Below are 18,636 nucleotides of genomic sequence, written 5' to 3'. Positions count from 1 at the left end.
CGCATTCACTTTCCAGTGCGCGCATCGACCTTCTGTGCCGACTTTCCTTGAACAAAGATTTAAAGTTCACGAAGGAAAAGACAACAACAAAACCAACAAAAGTGCAAGTCCAATGCAAAAACATTTGCGTAAAGATATACAGCTGTGCTTTTTCTTCTCGGTTTAAATAAATAAACAGAGAACACGAGTACCATGAGAAAACGATTGGCGGCAACGGCAGACGATGACGTCAGTGCCATGACGAGCGCGAGGGCGCATTTTGGTTCGATTCGGCTTTTGGCTGTGCAAATTTTGTGTATTCAATGCCGGAATCCGCCAACACACAACATACGGGGGCACAACAACAGACAGACAATCGCGGCGCTCGTATGTGGGCGCACTCAGTGATGGGACACCATACACGATGACAGCGGGGGAAAAAAGTGCATCAACGGATGTGGTATTGCTCGGAAAAAAGCTTAAAATTTTCAAATAGGTTTTGAATCTGTCACCAATCGGTTTTCAATAACTATACGAGTATACACTGGTTCTGAATAAATTTATTAATCGGTTCTCAAGCTGTTTCGTTTGAGGTCTCCCTGATTTTCCATAATTCAAATATTTTCTCCAATGATCGTGTCACGCGCCTCACGCTCCCATCGCTCGACGCAACGGCGGCGTCAGCGTTGAGGTGCTGCTGCCTGACTACCTGGCTGCCTGCCTTTTTTCTCTGCTGCTTCTGCCTTTGCTCTTCTTCCGTTCCACACTCCCTCTCCAACATAAGGGACAAGGGGAGCAGCCACTAAGCAGCTACGCAAATTTCACACAAAATGGCAACACTGGCAGCTAAAACAGGTTTAAAATTGTTCTTTTTTTTTGGGGAGTCGCATCAAAAATATGCAAAAGCCAATAACAAAAGTCTTAGAGAAATGTGTTAATTGAGAAAGGGGGTGAAGGTGAGTGGGGAAAAGGGGGCAAGAAGTAGAATTTCCAGCCATAAATCAAATAATGAATGAACCGAAAGAGGGCAAGAGAGATATGGGGAGAGAGAAAGAGAGAGAGAGCGGCGAAGAGAGAAGTGTAAACAAAAGCAGAGGACAGCAGCATCCGCTCTGGCAATGCCATGACCAGCTTCAGCAGAGCGGAGAGAGACAGAGAAGAAGAGCAGAACAGAGACCGATCTTAGCCCAGTTATACCAGCTGTGTAAGGACTACGGTACTAAAGGGTGTATCGGACCATGTGACATTTCAAGAAAAGCATCAGAAAATCATACCCCGAAGAAAGCAATTGATTTCAAAGTTCAGTTCATTTCCTTCAGGGTATGCCACAGGTCGATCATCACATTCCAGGCCATGACGAGACCTGATCAATAACTTGTTTCTGGCTTATTGAACAGCATTTATTAGAGACAAAAAAAGAAGTGGAATATGAAAAGGAGATGGTGGTGAGGAGAGGAGAGGAGAGAAGGAGGGGCAACAACTTTGTCGCCGCTGCTTTCACAAGAGTGCCACACAAAACCGTTACAAATTAATTGTCTTGGGAATGTGGCAGAGGTGGAGAGCACAAAAAAATAAGCCCAAGAGATCATCAGCCAGAGAGCAGGATGGCAACAACAGAAGCAGCTTGCAAAATAACAGATCTTCGTCGAACCCGTTTAATGATCAATGGAGTTCTAACTGGAAGGGAAGACAAAGTCCATGGAAACATGGAAGGGAACAAATATGATAGTAAGTCCCAACAGCCGACAGTGATGCCTGATCTGATTTGCAAGTGCAGCTCCAACTGGAATGGAATCAATGGATGGATATACAGTAATTTAATCCCCGCTCATGCTCCTATAGCTGGATTTGATACGCCGCGCCAGAGGACTGAAAGTGCGGAGGTTCCAACTGGAAGGGACTTCATGCTAATGGGATAAATGCCACTGGAATGGAAATGGTGCTTGCTAGTGTCCACACCACACCACCCATTGCCCCCAGTCGGATAAAGACGGAAGTGAGCGACTCGCGAGACACAAAGAAAAGAAGACAGTAACACAATACCTTTGCTTTGCCCTGAGTGTGTGCACGAGTGTGTGAAAGGAAAAACTTTGGCTGGAAAATCGGTGGTTGGAAGTGCTGTAAGTAATTTTCACACGCTTTGGAGGGCTCTATGCGCGAGGGACACAAGAACACACACACACAAACGTTTGTGTGATTTATGAGCAGCTGCAGTCGAAAATTATCACGTTGTCTCGCTCTGTAGTCCAGCCTTAACTGATATTTTAATGCAACGCTGTGTGTGAGTGTGCGTGCATAGAAAGAACCGCAAGAAAGAGCAATCTTTTATTGTTGCTCCCTTAAACAATTGTTAATCGGTTTTTGAAGCAACAAATGGCTGACGCCCGCCAATGCCGCCGCTCTCTGCAGGCCGGTTAATGACTCACACTCAGAAGTCTCGCTCGCACTCACACTTCACAATCTCCAGTTAAAGTCTCACACACATACTCGCCTCTCCAGTCAAAGTCTCACTCACACTCAAACACTGGCCTATACCGGTATTTCAGCATTACGCTACACACTCACACACACTCGCACTTCGCTTCTTCCAGTTCTTTTTTTTATGGCTGCATGATCGTTTGCATAGAAAATTGTTTGAAATTGGCAAATAGAACAACTAATTAACGCACCCCGCACCCTCCCACCACATACATGCACCTGATGATAAACAAAAGAAAGAGAGAGATGTATGTAAATAAAAACCAACTCACTTCCACACACACACACACAAACGAACGTATGCACACGAGAAGGCCAAAGAGTCGACGGGTCTTGCCTTTTGTTGCTATTGCTGCTGCCGGCTCTATGTATGAATCGTCACAAATATATTTCGAGATATATAGTAATTTGATTGTTGTTGGCGGCACACAGAAAAAAAAATTACTTCGTTGTCGTCGCTGAGCAACACGAAACACGAATAAAAAATACGTAAAACTACAGCGCCTGCTTTTGCCGGGTGGCCATTGTGTGGGTGCGTGTGTGCATGAGTGAGAGTGGCTATGTGTGCGTGTGGCGGCGGGTTGCTTGTTGCGCTTTTTTCTACAGTGCGTCGGAATTTTTCAACTTACAATTTCTTCGTTGGGGAAACTCTTGGTTTTTCGGCTTCTTGATTTTCCCAGTTGGGCGGACAAATCAAATGAAATCAAAAAACGCAAAAAAAAGGAGCGAAACGAACGAAACAAAAACTGTTGGCGCACGGGGGAAGCGCGATACCTATGACAAAAACGAACTTAGCCCACTTAAGCCCCCTCTATTTAAACAGTTCAACGACTTGAAGTAAATGGCGGAAAATATTACTGATGTAAATTCTACTCGTAGATCCATGCCATCTTTCCTCTGTACTTAAGAAAAAACCACAAATGAATGCTCATTAATTTCGGTGATGTATCAAAATACCCCTTGGTCTACAATGGGTTAACTGTTCTCCTTCAAGGATAGGAAACCATGTACCATGATTTTGATATTGAGTATGCAGAATGTTCAGCAACCGTTTCCCCTCCGTTTTTGAAAATTGTTGCTCGCAACAAACTGCCCATACAAATTGGATGTACTCGATTCCCTTCATTACCAGAACAAAACAGAAGCTTCTGCTGTTGGTATTGCAAATTTTTTCGCAAACTTTTTTCAAACAACGTACTCGTCTCATATTTACAACGCATCCACTCCGTATCCGTACCAGCTACCTCAAGCTAACAGCATTTTTCTGCCCTTTTTCGAGGAAAGCGTTGTTCTGGAAGGTTTGTCATCTATGGACATATCGTTTTCTGCGGGTCCAGATAAGGTACCAAGTTGCATCTTAAAACACTGTGCCCAGTCCCTTTGCAAACCCTTGACCTTTCTCTTCAACCTCTCCTTGGAACAGTCTTGTCTCCCAGTAATTTGGAATGAGTCCTACATCATTCCGCTTCACAAAAAAGGTTCAAGATCAAACATTGAAAACTATCGTGGTATCGCAAAGCTTTCCGCCATCCCGAAGCTTCTTGAGTTCCTGGTCACCCGGCAACTGCAACATCTTTGTTGCAGCTTGATATCTCCGTCGCAACACGGTTTTTTCAGACATCGTTCAACATCGACTAACCTTCTTGAGTTTTCTAACCTAATCCACCGGGGTTTTCAAATTGGTTTGCAGACGGATGTAGTTTTTACGGACTTCAGCAAGGCATTCGATTCTGTGAACCATGCTCTGCTTATTCAAAAGCTCTCTTTATTAGGGTTCCCAACGAATCTTCTAGATTGGATTTTGTCCTATCTCTCTAACCGTACTCAACGTGTTTTGTTTTCTAACGTGTTGTCAAATACTGTTAATGTTACTTCAGGTGTGCCACAGGGAAGTCATCTGGGCCCGCTTCTGTTTATTTTATTTGTGAACGACCTTCCTCAAGTTATAACATACTCTACTACACTAATGTATGCTGATGATGTCAAAATCTGTCTTTCTTACTCTGATTGGTATTTGCACACACGCCTTCAACTTGATCTAAGTGAACTACTATTGTGGTGTTCAACTAATCTTCTTTTTCTGAACCTTTCCAAATGCAAACTTATGACATTTTACCGTCGCGCTCCTCATTTTGTCTCATATGTTCTAGGAAATCATGTCCTTAAGCGAATTTCGAGTTCAAATGACCTCGGAGTCCTTTTTGATCATAAGATGTGTTTCAACACCCATATAGCTGCAACTGTAAATAAAGCTAAGGGTGTTTTAGCGTTCATCAAGCGTTGGTCCAAGGAGTTTGACGACCCGTACGTTACGAATCAACTGTACATCTCGTTAGTACGTCCTATATTGGAGTATTGTTCTTGTGTGTGGAGCCCGCAGTATAAAGAGCAGCAGGCTGTTATTGAATCCGTGCAAAAGCAATTTTTAATTTTTGCCCTTCGGAACTTTAACTGGGACTCGGGTAGAATCTTGCCACCCTACCGGTCTAGGCTAAATCTTATTGACCTGCCGTCGTTGCACCATCGCAGAATATGCAATGGCGTAATGTTCGTGCACAAGCTCCTTCTTGGGACTGTTGACTCCCAAACTCTCTTGGGTCAGATTGACTTGGCCGTTCCATCCAGACCTACCCGTACTTTTAGGCCTATCCGTCTACCCATATGTAGGTCTAATTATGCTGATCATGAGCCTTTTAGGGTTTTATGCCATAATTATAACTCCCTCTGTCAAACCCTATCCCCTGAACTGTCTCTTAAACTAATTGCATGCAATATTTATAATCATTTAAATTTAGCTAACTTTTAACTTATCTTTTTCCGCCTTTAGTAACTAAGTACCATTATTAACAGATAATTTGTTAATTTAATAAATAATAAAAGAGAGCGAAAGAGAGCAGTTCAGCCATCGATACTATCGACTGGTGCGTGCCAAATCGATAGACACTTATTATAGGCGCTGCCAGATGCAGAAAACGAATTGTATTTTTGCCTTGCCTATTTGAATTTGACCCACAATCCATAAAGCGAAATCCTAATTTTAGATTTGGATGAAAACAAAAGAAAACAAAAATTTATTTCGATGGGAGGTGAATGATTTTCGATTAAGAAACAAACAAAACCGCGCACAGCATTCAATGCCGGGCCCCGGTCATTTCTTTTTTGTACATTTTGTCGACGGACAGTCACGGCTATAAATAATAATGAATCAGATCCTAATTGTTTTCCAGGGCAGCGGCGGCGGCGGCCGCAGCCCGTTCGAGCTCCTGCATCTGCTCCCGCTCACGCACCAGCCGCTCCCTGCTGTCCTGCGGATTGAGCAGCACCTTCACCAGATGCTCCACCGTCGGACGCTCCGCGGTACAGTAGACCTTCTGGCCCTGCGACTCCAGGGCACGCCGTGTACTCGGCCCGATGGCCACCAGCTTCCAGGGTTCCAGCGAAATGTTGTGCGCCCGGAAGTACTCCATGGCACAGGCGACGCCCGAGGGCGAGAAGAAGGCCAGAAACTCGACGCTATCGCCGGCCTCCTTCAGTGCCCGTTCCACGCACTCGCCCAGCTGGGGGCTACACTTCGTTTCGTAGACTTCGCAGGCATCCACACAGAAGCCGTTCTCGGCCAGCTTCGAGAGCAGGGTGTCGGTGGCCAGATTGCCGCACGGCAGCAGCAGCGGCAGATCGCGCGACCCATCGAACGTGTCCACAATATACTCGCCCAGGTTGCGGGCATTCCCCGTCTGCTTGCCGTGCGTGAAGAGCTGCTGCAGCGTGCTGAGGGCCAGGTTGTGGGTCACCTCGCCGACGGCATAGTTATGCAACAGCTTCCAACCACCTGGCAGTTCGCCCAGCAGCAGCGCCTCGTTGACGGCCTCCACGCACCGCGGACTGGTGAAGATGATGCCCGCGTATTTATCCGGCGTCTGTAGCTTGTTGCCCAGCTCCTGAAGGTTCTTGAAGCCGAAGCACAGCGTCGGCACGAACACCGGATTGAAGTTGTGCCCCAGCAGCGTCTCCGCGTACACATCGGTGCTATCCGATTCCGATTTGAAAATAATCACCGTCCGCTGGCGGCTCGTCATGCTGCCTGTTTGTGTTTCTGTTTGGGCCCGTCGATGTGGGACTCGTCGTTCGATCAGATTTATTGGACGATGGACGCGCTCGCTCGACGCCGGCCTCGTCGAAATAAATTGTCGCTGCCGAGTGTTACTGCCGCGCCGCTCCCTCTACTCGGTGTGCTGGGCCTGTTTAATTTATTTTTTTCGGCTATTGGCTGGCTGTCTGCTGGCGGCAGTGACCGAAAATATTTGCATTTACTTTTAGCCTGCCGCCGCCTGCTGCTAAAATTGCACTTGCACTTTTGTCACCTCTCCCTATCCCGCTTACACTCATTCTTATCACTGCGGTTAGGGGGATGCCAACTCAGCTGGTTTTGATGGTCTGCGCGGCGCTGCCAGGCCGGTAATTCAACTATTAATTCAAATGTTATATTTTCAATATATTTCTCTAAATGCTTAATTAATGATCTCAAATTCACAACTTTTTGCAGCCAATCTCCATGGCCCTTCATTTGACAGTCTAAACCGGCATTTTGCAGCGCAATATCGATACTACGATAACCAAAACAAATAGGAGTCTAGTGGTGGCAAAAAGCTCGAGTACTCCGATTATTTTTGTACTTTTCTATAAATAGCCCATAAAATGCATTAAAACATTTAGAAGGGCCGCTTCAAGACGGCTTTGTCGAAAATATTATGTTTGCCGTGAAGACCGTAGTAGATTAATAAGGATTTGGTATCAAATTATTACTGTCCACCTCATTAGATTGTTAACAATCATAGCTCCAAGATTGACGGTTGGTCGGTCCTTCTCTAGCAAAGTTTTCCCACCAAATAGTAAGTTCAATAGTAATAAATTGTGTTAAACAGTCACCAGGAGCCGCTAAGCCACGATGAAATGTCTTGGATGCAACGACTGAAGAATTTTTTGGTCAGGCTATCACTGGAGACCGAACAAAAGGAACGATTTGTTTATTAAGCAAATGGAAGTACTATTGGAGAAGTTGTCGCAAACTGTGATGAAGCTGTCCTCTGGATTATCCCTCCTCTACAACATTATTGCTCCCATCATTTTGGTAGATCTGCTTACATTCAAATACGTCATTAGTGCCAGAGCCTGGGCTACACTACATCACACCAGACCAGGCCATACCGACACGCCGCCTATGCCTCAGTCTGAGAGAGAGACTGTTGGAGATTGTATATCAGGAGTGAATCTGAGAATGCTGTTGAAAAAGATTCAACAGAGTTTCAAACAACAACTACCGGATGTATCGGGAGTCCAGGAGCTAATGGAACATCTGGAAGCCCACGAGGCAGATGAGATACATAATATCTACAGTTAGCTGCTAATCTTAGTTTATATTTTAATCGTATTGTCCGTGTTCATTTATTTGAATCTTGTAAAAACTAGTTTTATATGTACACAACTAATATGTTTGATTTACATACATAGAGCTATTATATGGTGTGTAGGAAAATATATTTATTTGATAGATCTGCAGTACATATATGTATAAATAAGGCCAAGGACACTGCCCTGTGGCGCTATAGTTAGGGGATAGCACAACGGGGTGAGTCCATTATCGGCCATAATCAACCGATATTTCTGTTCACGTTACCGTTACAAAGGGAACATCTCCCTGAAGTTGCAAGGTGTGCGACCTAGGGGGGGTGCTAAATCGAACGGGTTGAAACGACGATTTCTTTCACTAAATAAAAAAAAACGAGGGGGAACGTTGTGAGTTGCTGCGGACACCGCAACTCTACATTTATACCCGATACTTAGTCAGTATGGCTCTCCTCCGGCAGACGCCGCTAATATTGAACGACACGACAAAGAGTGCGTGCGAGAGAGACAGAAAATCAGTCTGAGCGTGTCATCGGGCGCTGCGTAGCCAGTGCAAATTGATTTGTTGCTTTTGGGTATAAAAATTATCTGATCTGATTCAGATTCAGCAACCGGATAGATATGGTCATTATCTATGATTCTGCGTTTTTAGTTTTCTCGTATCCTCAATATTGTGGATACAAAAGATTTTCGTCCTTTGTGTGGGCGGCAGAGGGTGGGGCGAAATTTTGAGATATACGTTTTATAGTGAGATCTAACAGGAGTGCGGATACTAAATTTGGTTACTCTAGCGTTAATAGTCTTTGAGATTTGTGGATGCCCCAGATTTTCGTCCTTTGCGGGGGCGGAAGGGGGTGTGGCGAAATTTTGACACAAAACGGTCAAGTTCCGATATCACAGGAATGTGGATACCAAATTTGGTTGCTCTAGCTCTTATGGGTTCTGTGATCCTTGATCTCATATTTTGCAATTGGCAAAACCGACCATGAAACCTGTGTGTTAGAGACAGAGCGAGAAAGAATGAAATTGTTTTCTTGATTCTGGCTATAGTAATTATACGATCTGATTCAGATTTTGCACTCTAGAAGATATAGTCATCTTCTACGATTCTGCGTTTTTAGTTTTCTCGTATCGTCGAAATTGTGGATGCCACAGATTTTCACACTTTGTGGGGGCGGAAGTGGGCGGGGCAAAGTTTTGAAATATTCTTGTAGCAGTGACATATCACAGAAGTCTGGATCCAAAACATCGTTGCTCTAGCTCTTATAGTCTTTGAGCAATAGGGGCTGAAGGGGACGGACAGACGGACAGACGGACAACCGGACGGACGGACAGACGGACAGACAGACATGGCTCAAACGACTCGGCTTTTGATGCTGATCAAGAATATATATATAGTTTATGGGGTCGGAAACGATTCCTTCTGGACGTTACAAACATCCACTTTTACTACAAATCTAATATACCCCAATACTCATTTTGAGTATCGGGTATAATTAACAAACGAGCGAATAAATTGAACGGCTTTCAGCCAACAATATTTATTGTCGTTGCATAGATAAACTGGGAGATACATACATATATGCACCACCCAGCCAGTTGCTACGGTACTCATGTCTTGGCTACCCACTGGTAGGCAGGCCTAGTGACATATGGACATACCAAAGCAATTCGACCGCTAAAATAATTTTCGAAACGTAATATGGCTATAGCAGATAACTTTTTACTTGATTTGCCAATTAGCTCGATGGTTTTCGGATACAATAGACTCTGCCTTAAAAAACTTCAAACATACAGCACTGATTTTAGATGAAAGTATCATTCTATTGAGAAAACAAACGGAAAAAATTAGTTTTTGAAAAAAATTGTAAAACCCGAATCGAACGAACGTACACCCGGAATTTACAGAAAATGGAGTGGCCTACAACTGGGATTTTGTGGCTGCTGCTGGTTGTCGCAATTGCCGCCAAAAGCGTCGCTGCTATTAGCTCGGAGGACGACTCCTTATCTAATGCCAAGAAGATTTTTCAGGGCCCAGACCCCACCTCGCTGGAGGAGATGAGGAAACGCTTGGGCCTGATTGTCGATCTCATGGATGGGGACAGCAATGGGATGGTGACGTTGGCAGAGCTGAAGGATTGGATCGCCCAAGCATCGCAACGGTACATCGAGAATGATGTGGCACGCCTCTGGAAGCGGGTGAATCCGGAGAACAATGGCAACGTCACCTGGAACGTGTACCAAAGTACCATCTACGGTTATGGTAAGTGGCTCTCAGTGGAGAAGAGGAGGTTCACATAGCATTTAAGGGGTCTTCTGCTTTCAGACTTGACTGGCTACAGGAGCCTGATAAACCGCGATCGCCGCCGCTGGAAAGTGGCCGATAAGGATCGCGACGATAGCCTATCCCACGAGGAGTTCTCGGCCTTCCTCCACTCCGAGGACCATACCGTCATGCGTGATGTTGTCCTCAAGGAGATGTTCGATGACCTGGACCTAGACCACGATGGCAAAATCTCCCTGGTCGAGTATGTGCTCGACATGTACCAGCCGGAATCACTCGATGAGAAGACACCCGAGTGGGTGGACGAAGAGCGTGATGTGTTCGGCAAGTTCCTCGATCTGGATGGCGATGGGTTTCTCAGCGAGGCGGAAGCGCGCCAGTGGATAGCCCCCTATGGCCCGGGCCAGACCGATAGCCAGGCCCTGCGTCTGTTCTTGGCGGCCGATGCGAACGGGGATGAGCAGCTGACCAAGGCGGAAGTTCTGGACAAGTACAATAACTTTTTGGGCTCCCCGGCCACCGAGTATGGCGCCTCCTTGATGCGGCATGACGAGTTGTAGACAGACAACAGTCTCCCCACAAGCCCCCCGACCACACCCACACACTAAAGAAATTATAGAATGTTTTTGGTTGTAAAATTTGTTAGTTGTTCTAAAGATATATATCCAGTGAAATGCAGTAAATGAACACAAGTCCTATCCATAAACTTAAAGCTAAACGAGGGGGAACGTTGTGAGTTGCTGCGGACACCGCAACTCTACGGTTATACCCGATACTAAGTCAGTATGGCTCTCCTCCGGCAGACGCCGCTAATATTAAACGACACGACAAAGAGTGCGTGCGAGAGAGACAGAAAATCAGTCTGAGCGTGACGTCGGGGGCTGCGTAGCCAGTGCAAATTGATTTGTTCCTTTTGGCTATAAAAATGATCTGATCTGATGCAGATTCAGCAATCTGATAGATATGGTCATTATCTATGATTCTGCGTTTTTAGTTTTCTCGAATGTGCAATATTGTGGATGCAACAGATTTTCGTCCTTTGTGTGGGCGGAAGGGGGTGGGGCGAAATTTTGAGATACACGTTGTATAGTAAGATCTAACAGGAGTGCGGATACTAAATTTGGTTACTCTAGCCTTAATAGTCTCTGAGATTTTTGAATATCCCCAGATTTTCGTCCTTTGCGGGGGCGGAAGGGGGTGTGGCGAAATTTTGAAACAAACTCGTCTCGGTCCGATATATTAGGAGTGTGGATACCAAATTTGGTTGCTCTAGCTTTTGTAGTCTCTGAGATCTAGGCGCTAATGTTTTACTCTAAGCAAAGCCGCCTATGCTACGTGTGTGTTTGAGAGAGACAGGGCGAGAAAAAATTAAATTGTTTTCTTGATGCTGGCTATAATAATGATACGATCCAATTCAGATTCCGCAGTCTTAAAGATATGGTCATTCTCTACAATTCTACGTTTTTGGTTTTCTCATATCTTTAAAATTGTGGATGCCACAGATTTTCGTCCTTTGTGGGGGCGGAAGTGGGCGGGAATATTTTTGTAGCAGTGACATATCACAGAAGTCTGGATCCAAAACATCGTTGCTCTAGCTCTTATAGTCTTTGAGCACTAGGCGCTAATAGGGACGGACAGACGGACAGACAGACATGGCTCAATCGACTCGGCTATTGATGCTGATCAAGAATATATATACTTTATGGGGTCGGAAACGATTCCTTCTGGACGTTACACACATCCACTTTTACCACAAATCTAATATACCCCAATACTAATTTTGAGTATCGGGTATAAAAATGATACCATATGTATCCGGTTTATCTTCATCATAATAATAATCAAAAAGCGTCTAAATAGATCAATAAATATGTTTAAACTGTAAGCGTAAATCCTTCTGGCAGTGAGGAGAACAAAAAATAGTAAAAACAGTGCTTTTGAAATCACCATCTGTTCATCTGTCCATCAGTGAAGCTGTGCCCTGCCCTTGCCCTCCAGCCAATTTCGCAGCAGGTCCCCGGGCTGCAGGGTGACGCCCTCGCGGCTAGTACGTTGTCCAGGATAATCCCAGGCGGAGGGTCCGGCAAACGAGAGTCCTGGCGATGGGGCACCTGAGGGTGCATAAGACTGGAAAGGATTGGCTGCCGTAGGAGTGGGATTCCATTGGGATTCCGGTCGTGTCTGCGACCCAAAGCCCGAGGACTGCGAGGAGGTGCGTGAGAGCTGCTGCTGCTGCTGCAGCTGTTCCTTCTGCTGCGAGTCTTTGGGACACTGGTCGTAGGCATTTGGATTGATGCTGTGCGTGACCACCCAGGCGCCGACATCCCGTTCGGTCTGTGGCACAGGCAGCCGCGAGGGCATCAGCAGATTCTGCGTGGATCGGCCGTTCATCTGATGCATCGTCTGTCCGTTCAGATTGGCGAGCCTGTACCAGTCCGTAGCAGTGGATTGCAGCGGTTCGTTCCATGTGGGAGCCGCAGGGGAAGCAGGAACAGGAGCAGGCCGCCAGGTGGGAGTCGAGTAAACAGTCGAAGGACCATGCCGGCTGGACAGATGAAGCGATTCCATGGACAGACCGGTGGGCGATTTTCTGTGATGTTTGGCCAATCCACGCTGTCGAAGGCTGGTGATGCCACTGTTGGGGGAAATGCGCGACAGATTCCTGACGCTTCCATTATCTAGGAAGGTCTGCTGTTGGAGGCTGGTGATGCCACTCGAGGGGGAGCCGATGCTCCTGGCGCTGCAGGTGCTCAGCTGCTCGGTGATCATGCCAAAGGTTTCCTCATCGGTGATGCACTCGTCTGCGCACAGCCGATGGAAGCTCTCGCTGGCCGACTCCTCTTGGCTCATCTGGCTCAACAGATTAGCGCGATTTGTGGCCAGCAGAATGAGGGTCATCACACTGCCCAGCAGCTAAAAGGAAAGAGCAAACACAATAAAAGAACAGACACCTCACCTCCTTTTCTCCGTCGTTTACTCACGATGAAGCTGATGCCATCGATGTAGGGCTGCAGCAGGGCTGTGCCCATGGCACAGACACTCCACATCAGCAGGATGAGGGTGAAGCGGGTCAGGCGTAGCCCATTGCTCACTTTGTGGAAGAAGCTCAACGCGAGCATGGCATACGGATAGAGGTCGATGAAGCAGGAACTGAATGTGGCCTGCTGCAGCTGCTGCTGGCTGACCCCGCCCGAGTACAGCAGCAGCTTGCCAAAGGTCCGGGCATACAGCAGCAGTTTCGTCCGAGCGACGGTTGCCCGCTGTTCCAGCATGTCGCCCAGAGCGGCGGACGTCACACGAAGCAGGGCCACCACATGGGAGTACAGGTAGAACAGCGTCGTGCCCAGTTGTTCGCCCAGAAAGGCGTGAAACTGTTCGCGTGTGGCAGGCGGTAGACTGCAGAGCATGCACAAAATATTACCCACAGTGAGGATGGCCATCCACAGCTGATAGCGTTGGAGTCTCTGCTGGCGCTGGGCGCTGGCCAAACGATTGAAATGCGGCTCTTTGAGCACTGCCGCGCCTTTGATCAGGAAATTTAAGATCTTTGAGCTGAGAATCATTTTCTTCTTCTCGTGGAGGACCTTGTTGACATGCCGCTCACAGCTGCTGCACAAACGGAACTGATGCTCCAGTTGTTCTCTGTTTCGGGATAGATTTTGGGATGGTATAAAATATCAAGAAATTGATTTTTTTTCACTCACTTGTAGACCTTGAGCTCCTGATCGAAACGAGACTCTTTCTTGGGCTCGAACTGGGCAAGTTTTTCGATCTTCAGACGCTGCGACTCGTTGCACTGGCCGCAAAGGCCATTGTTTAGGGATTGGTTCATGGCGGAGGAGGGTATGGCGCCCGGATAGTAGGAATTCGCACAGATATTGGTCTCCTGCGTGGAGGTGTTCTTCTGCGAGCTGGCTGCACTGGTGTCACGCTGCAAGGACATGTCCCGATTATAGTCGCCATCCTTGGTGAAGCCATTGTACTGCTCGCACTTCGGACAGGTCCATCTATTCCGCTCCACATACCGCACGCGGGCATTTTGATTGCAAAACCAGCAGTTTACTGTCGCATCAAAGCGGGCTCTAGCAGCAGTATTATAATCAATTAGTTATTGTAGATACGAGCTTGGGCACTACACTCACCGTATATTTTCATATAGTCTTTTAACGATGACTCCGATTACTAGCAGGATTCCCAGAACTGGTAAGGTAATCATTAGCACTAGCTTGAGCATCTTTCTGGACACCTTCTCCCCTGTTTGTCGATGCTTACTTTTGACTAGTAATTAACTAAATTGACTATATTTTAGCTATAGTTAAAGGACGCCGGATTATCAACTCACTGTTTGACGCGCGCGGAGTACCATAACCTCATTTTTGCCAATGCGGTAATCGATAGTTGCACAAAACCAGCGCATTGTGGTGGGCATTCTGACTATCGGATGACGTCAGATGGTCACATAGTAAGTTAGTCGATAACTATTTGCACTATTTGCGTGGGATGGGCAGCCATAAAATTAAATCCTTCTTTTAAAACAGAAAAAAAACACGTGAAAATTCCCAACAAAACATTTATTGCAATAATATCGCAATATGACAGTCGATATTATGCGCTTATCGATACAACACGTTCATCGGTAGCAGGCCATCACTGTGTGTTTTCTTTTGAATCGGCGCATTGCACGTGTTTCAAGTTAAAATTTGCAATTTTGATCGCGTTTTAGCCAAAGTAAAGCCTAAAGACCTGCCCTCACCATGCAGCACGACGATGTGAGTACAGATATGGTATACCTAGGGCATGTAATAATTTGACTGCTTATATTACAGGTTGTTTGGAGCATTATCAACAAGTCCTTCTGCTCGCACAAAGTCAAGTAAGTGCTGCATGACCCAAAAGCGCAGACAGAAATATATTTATGAATTAATCTTCCCACGTAGAACCGACACACGTACATTCTGTCGCCATGAGTACAATCTGACGGGTCTGTGCACGCGGCGGACCTGTCCGCTGGCCAACTCCCAGTACGCGACCGTCCGCGAGGAGAACGGCATCATCTATCTGTTCATGAAGACGGCGGAGCGGGCGCATATGCCCGCCAAGCTGTGGGAGCGCATCAAGTTGTCGCGCAACTTCAACAAGGCCATCGAACAGATCAACGAGAACCTGGTCTTCTGGCCCAAGTACATCATATCCAAGAACAAGCAGCGCTTCCTCAAGATCACTCAGTACCTGATGCGTATGCGACAGCTGAAGTTGCGCCGCCAGAAGCTCATCGTGCCGCTCTCCACCAAGATCGAGCGACGTGAGACACGTCGCGAGGAGAAGGCCCTGGTGGCGGCCAAGATCGACAATCATATCGAGAAGGCTCTGCTCGACCGTCTCAAGCATGGCACCTACCGCGACATCTATAACTTCTCACAGACTGCCTTCAACAAGGCCCTCGAGGCGGAGCGCATTGAGGACGAGCAAGACGAGGAGGAGGACGAGGAAGAAGAGCTGGAGGTGGAGCGTGAAATGGAGGTGGACGAGGAAGCTGCCGAACTGCACAGGGATCTGCTTAGCGAGGAGTTTGTTGAGGCCGAAACAGACGATGAAGAGGATGACGACGATACCCAAAGCGAATCGGGCCAGCGCGAAGAAGTGGAAATGGACAGCGATTTTGGCCATTCCGACGACGACGACGATGATGATGCAGATGCTGATGATATCGAGGTAGCTATAGGCGTTTATATCTTCACATTTGTTTTCGGCAATTGCGGCTTCCATTGCGAGCAACAATTGGTATTATTTTGTGGCTTTATTTGCACACAAAACAAAATTACCATAATTAGAAATGAGAAACGAGTTCCGGCCGAGCCAAGCTCTGTGCAACGACTGCAGTCGTGCGCCGTAGAACGCTTCTGTTTAGAATGTTTTTTCCATTCGTTGACGAATGGCGCGAGTGCGCGCTCTGTCCGTAGCCCAACAAATTGCCGAAAACAAATAGAATCCCTTCCTGGGCATCGAATCTCTTGCTAATATTTTCAATCACAGGACATCAAAGTGCCAGCCAAGAAATCAACGAAAACAAAGTCCAAGAAAACTTCGGATACGGCTGCTGCTGCTGCCGCTCCATCATCAACGAAACGGCGTCGCGCCAAACCCAAATTGGAACTGGAGTACGAGTATGAGGTTGAGACTGGGGCGGAGAGGGAGAAAGTGCACTATTAGCCAGGTACTGGAAGAGCCCACAGAAACACACCCAAACACACACCCTCCCCTTAGGACTTTACGTTTAATGTTTATAGCTAATTAAAAAGAAAAGAAACTGTAATGCCGCTTAAGAATAGTATTTAAATAATTGCAAAAATTCAACCAAATTTTGTGTCTACGAATGAGAGCGAGAGGGCCATACATGTGCACAGCACATTGTGCAGTGTATGCTCTCTCTCTCTCCCTCGCTTTCTGACCCGAAAATGACATTGAAATGTGCGTGAAGGCGACACGGTGATACGACATAAAGAGAGAGAGAGGGAAAGAGCCGCGGGAACCAGTTTTATAAATAATCAAAAAAACTACAATTATTTTTGCTAGAGTTTTAGTTTTTGCCATACCCATACCCTGTTGGAGGGTTAGATTAGGCTGGCAGTGGAAGAGGAGATAGTACAGCAGGGCCAAAAAAGTGTATAGCAATCGAAATCGAAAGTTTCTTTTATCTAGAAAAGATCTAGCTATGCAAGGAGAGAAATTAAAGCCATTTCTATGATATTTAGATCTTTCATTCTGCTGGCATCGATGCATTTTGATGGTTGCAAACTTTCTTTTGAGACTATTTCAAGCATATTTTATAATTTTAAAGTGGATCTAAAAACTTGTATAAATATATATTATATGTACATTGAAATTTTCATGGGTCTTAAAGATATAAATCTTGAAATAAGAGAAATTCTGGCATTGATCTACCCTTCTCTATACTCTCGTTGTCTTTGTTCGAAAAATTATGCTTTGGTAATTTTATAATTCTTCAAATATTGATTTGATTTCTCTCGTAAATTCTCTATTTTATATTTATAAATGATCTAAACCCTCTAAAAAGTGACATTCTACTATAAAATGAAAGTTCTTTTCAATACTTTACGGAGACTTTAAAGAAAGTCTTTAATTAGTTGGCAGCTGCCTATTCGAGACTCGAACTATTTTTAATAACTCGCTTCTGGCTTGTTGTTGTTACATATTAAACAAAATGCTGAAGTGCTGGCTTGTTGGCTAATTAAATATCGCATGCCAAGTTCAATGCAGCGACACACAGCCGTCGCCAGCCGCAGAGCCATTCCATACCCATAGACGTCTCGATCAGAGCCAGAGCCAGAGCCAGACCCCAAGGTCGCGTATGTCATCGCGCAATGGAATGGCCAAAGGTTCTGTTTGGTCGCAATCGATTGAGCGCTTACCCCCTATTCCTGCCCCGTAAAAAGTTGAAAGGCTATAACTTTATGGAGCCATGGAAAATCGTGAAGGAAATGATATGTGATTAGAGACAGTAGACAGGAGGGGCTTAGAAATATAATTTAAGATTTCTGCTTGAGATATTCCACGAATATTATTATAGATTGCATTTTTGTTTACTATATTTAAGGGGAAAACCATTTAAAAGTAGAGATTTTCCTTTTTTTTCTAAGTATTTATGATTAAAACTATTGAAAGTGTTATAAAGGAGCTAAGAAGCTTGGTTTTAGGTTTATTAAGAACTTAAATCTAGTAGTAGGCATTTTTCTATTGGAAAAACTCTTGGGGTGAAAGGGAATACCAAAATGATCTATGTATCAATACCTCTTTCAGATGACAGAGGTACATTTTTTATAATTTCTAATGCATTTCTAATATCTTCTATAAAATATTCAGTCAAAATCGCTCAGAAACCATCAATTGAATGCTAAAAAAAGAATAATTGAGCACTATATGAATGCTTGTCGTTGTTGTAGAAAAATTTCATTGAAATACCCACGGGAAATTACGTTTATAAGTGTAACGCGCCATGCGGCCGGGCCCCTCGGTTGGTTTGATTGTGTTTTCTGCATCTCGCTCCCATGATATGGCGAAATTTCAATGGAAATTGGAGTTTATTAGTTCCTTACACCTAATTAGCCTTTTCACATATATTTCCATATCATCCATTCAAATCTATGGCAAACCCCACTAAAATCCATGGAAAAATTAATATCGCTTGCTTTCTTTAAACTTTTTATATTATATTCCCTAATTTTAGGAAGATTGCTGCACTTAAACTAATAGATTTTGCTGGAGGCCACTCTATATGCTTCTTAAAACCCTCTCAGTATTATTAACTCCATTAAAATCCAAGGAATTCTAATGGAAATCGCTTTTATACGCCTTTCTCCATGATATAGTCCCGTATTATCCATTAACATCCGTAGGAAAACCCCTCTAATCCCTTTTCGCAGGATATACTCCCATACAATCAATCGAAATCTATGCAAAAGCCGCGCAAAATC

The 18,636-nt window shown here is 45.3% G+C and overlaps 5 protein-coding genes across 6 annotated transcripts in view; 2 read left to right on the top strand and 3 right to left on the bottom strand.

Moving 5' to 3' along the window:
* The window catches only part of LOC108160219 (moesin/ezrin/radixin homolog 1), a 28,145-nt gene extending 24,904 nt beyond the window's left edge, over positions 1-3,241 (bottom strand). The window contains exon 1 of the mRNA XM_033386679.1: positions 3,087-3,241. The gene's annotated coding sequence lies outside the window, so the exon portion shown is untranslated. The remainder of the gene's footprint in view (positions 1-3,086) is intronic.
* A 2,251-nt stretch (positions 3,242-5,492) lies between these two features.
* LOC108165006 (uroporphyrinogen-III synthase) lies at positions 5,493-6,848 on the bottom strand. The gene has a single exon (XM_017301041.2). The coding sequence runs from the start codon at positions 6,531-6,533 to the stop codon at positions 5,670-5,672; it is 864 nt and encodes a 287-aa protein (XP_017156530.1). The 5' UTR covers positions 6,534-6,848; the 3' UTR covers positions 5,493-5,669.
* Positions 6,849-9,651: 2,803 nt separating this feature from the next.
* Positions 9,652-10,842, top strand: LOC108165125 (calumenin-like). The gene is made up of 2 exons (XM_017301188.2): positions 9,652-10,123; positions 10,187-10,842. Exons 1-2 carry the CDS (start codon positions 9,772-9,774, stop codon positions 10,702-10,704), a joined length of 870 nt encoding a protein of 289 aa, XP_017156677.1. The 5' UTR covers positions 9,652-9,771; the 3' UTR covers positions 10,705-10,842.
* A 1,087-nt stretch (positions 10,843-11,929) lies between these two features.
* On the bottom strand, positions 11,930-14,577 carry LOC108164688. 2 transcript variants are annotated; one of them, XM_017300559.2, is made up of 5 exons: positions 14,487-14,577; positions 14,287-14,433; positions 13,849-14,226; positions 13,126-13,786; positions 11,930-13,057 (listed from the first exon to the last, which is right to left on the bottom strand). In XM_017300559.2, exons 2-5 carry the CDS (start codon positions 14,376-14,378, stop codon positions 12,110-12,112), a joined length of 2,079 nt encoding a protein of 692 aa, XP_017156048.1. In that variant the 5' UTR covers positions 14,379-14,433; positions 14,487-14,577; the 3' UTR covers positions 11,930-12,109. The 2 variants fall into 2 exon arrangements, with proteins under 2 accessions (XP_017156048.1, XP_017156047.1); XM_017300558.1 differs by having other exon boundaries at positions 14,287-14,526.
* Positions 14,578-14,783: 206 nt separating this feature from the next.
* On the top strand, positions 14,784-16,891 carry LOC108162498 (protein MAK16 homolog). Its single transcript, XM_017297267.2, has 4 exons — positions 14,784-14,913; positions 14,971-15,017; positions 15,082-15,856; positions 16,178-16,891. The coding sequence occupies exons 1-4, from the start codon at positions 14,899-14,901 to the stop codon at positions 16,352-16,354; spliced, it is 1,014 nt and encodes a 337-aa protein (XP_017152756.1). The 5' UTR covers positions 14,784-14,898; the 3' UTR covers positions 16,355-16,891.
* The last annotated feature ends 1,745 nt before the right edge of the window (positions 16,892-18,636 follow it).

This window comes from Drosophila miranda, chromosome XL, assembly GCF_003369915.1.
Source record: "Drosophila miranda strain MSH22 chromosome XL, D.miranda_PacBio2.1, whole genome shotgun sequence".
NCBI classification, from domain to species: Eukaryota; Metazoa; Arthropoda; class Insecta; order Diptera; family Drosophilidae; genus Drosophila; species Drosophila miranda.
The sequence above is the reverse complement of the archived record's forward strand: the minus strand, read 5'-3'. Positions and strand labels throughout refer to the sequence as shown.

Bases quoted from the DNA above. Each gene is read 5' to 3' on its own strand.
- LOC108165006 (XM_017301041.2), bottom strand. From the start codon at position 6,533: ATGACGAGCCGCCAGCGGACGGTGATTATTTTCAAATCGGAATCGGAT.
- LOC108164688 (XM_017300559.2), bottom strand. From the start codon at position 14,378: ATGCTCAAGCTAGTGCTAATGATTACCTTACCAGTTCTGGGAATCCTG. The intron at 13,787-13,848 runs GTGAGTGAAAAA...ATCCCGAAACAG, and splicing joins CAGGAGCTCAAGGTCTACAA to AGAACAACTGGAGCATCAGT. The intron at 13,058-13,125 runs GTGAGTAAACGA...CTTTCCTTTTAG, and splicing joins TCGATGGCATCAGCTTCATC to CTGCTGGGCAGTGTGATGAC.
- LOC108162498 (XM_017297267.2), top strand. The intron at 15,018-15,081 runs GTAAGTGCTGCA...CTTCCCACGTAG, and splicing joins TTCTGCTCGCACAAAGTCAA to AACCGACACACGTACATTCT. The intron at 15,857-16,177 runs GTAGCTATAGGC...TTTCAATCACAG, and splicing joins CAGATGCTGATGATATCGAG to GACATCAAAGTGCCAGCCAA.
- LOC108165125 (XM_017301188.2), top strand. From the start codon at position 9,772: ATGGAGTGGCCTACAACTGGGATTTTGTGGCTGCTGCTGGTTGTCGCA. The intron at 10,124-10,186 runs GTAAGTGGCTCT...TTCTGCTTTCAG, and splicing joins AAGTACCATCTACGGTTATG to ACTTGACTGGCTACAGGAGC.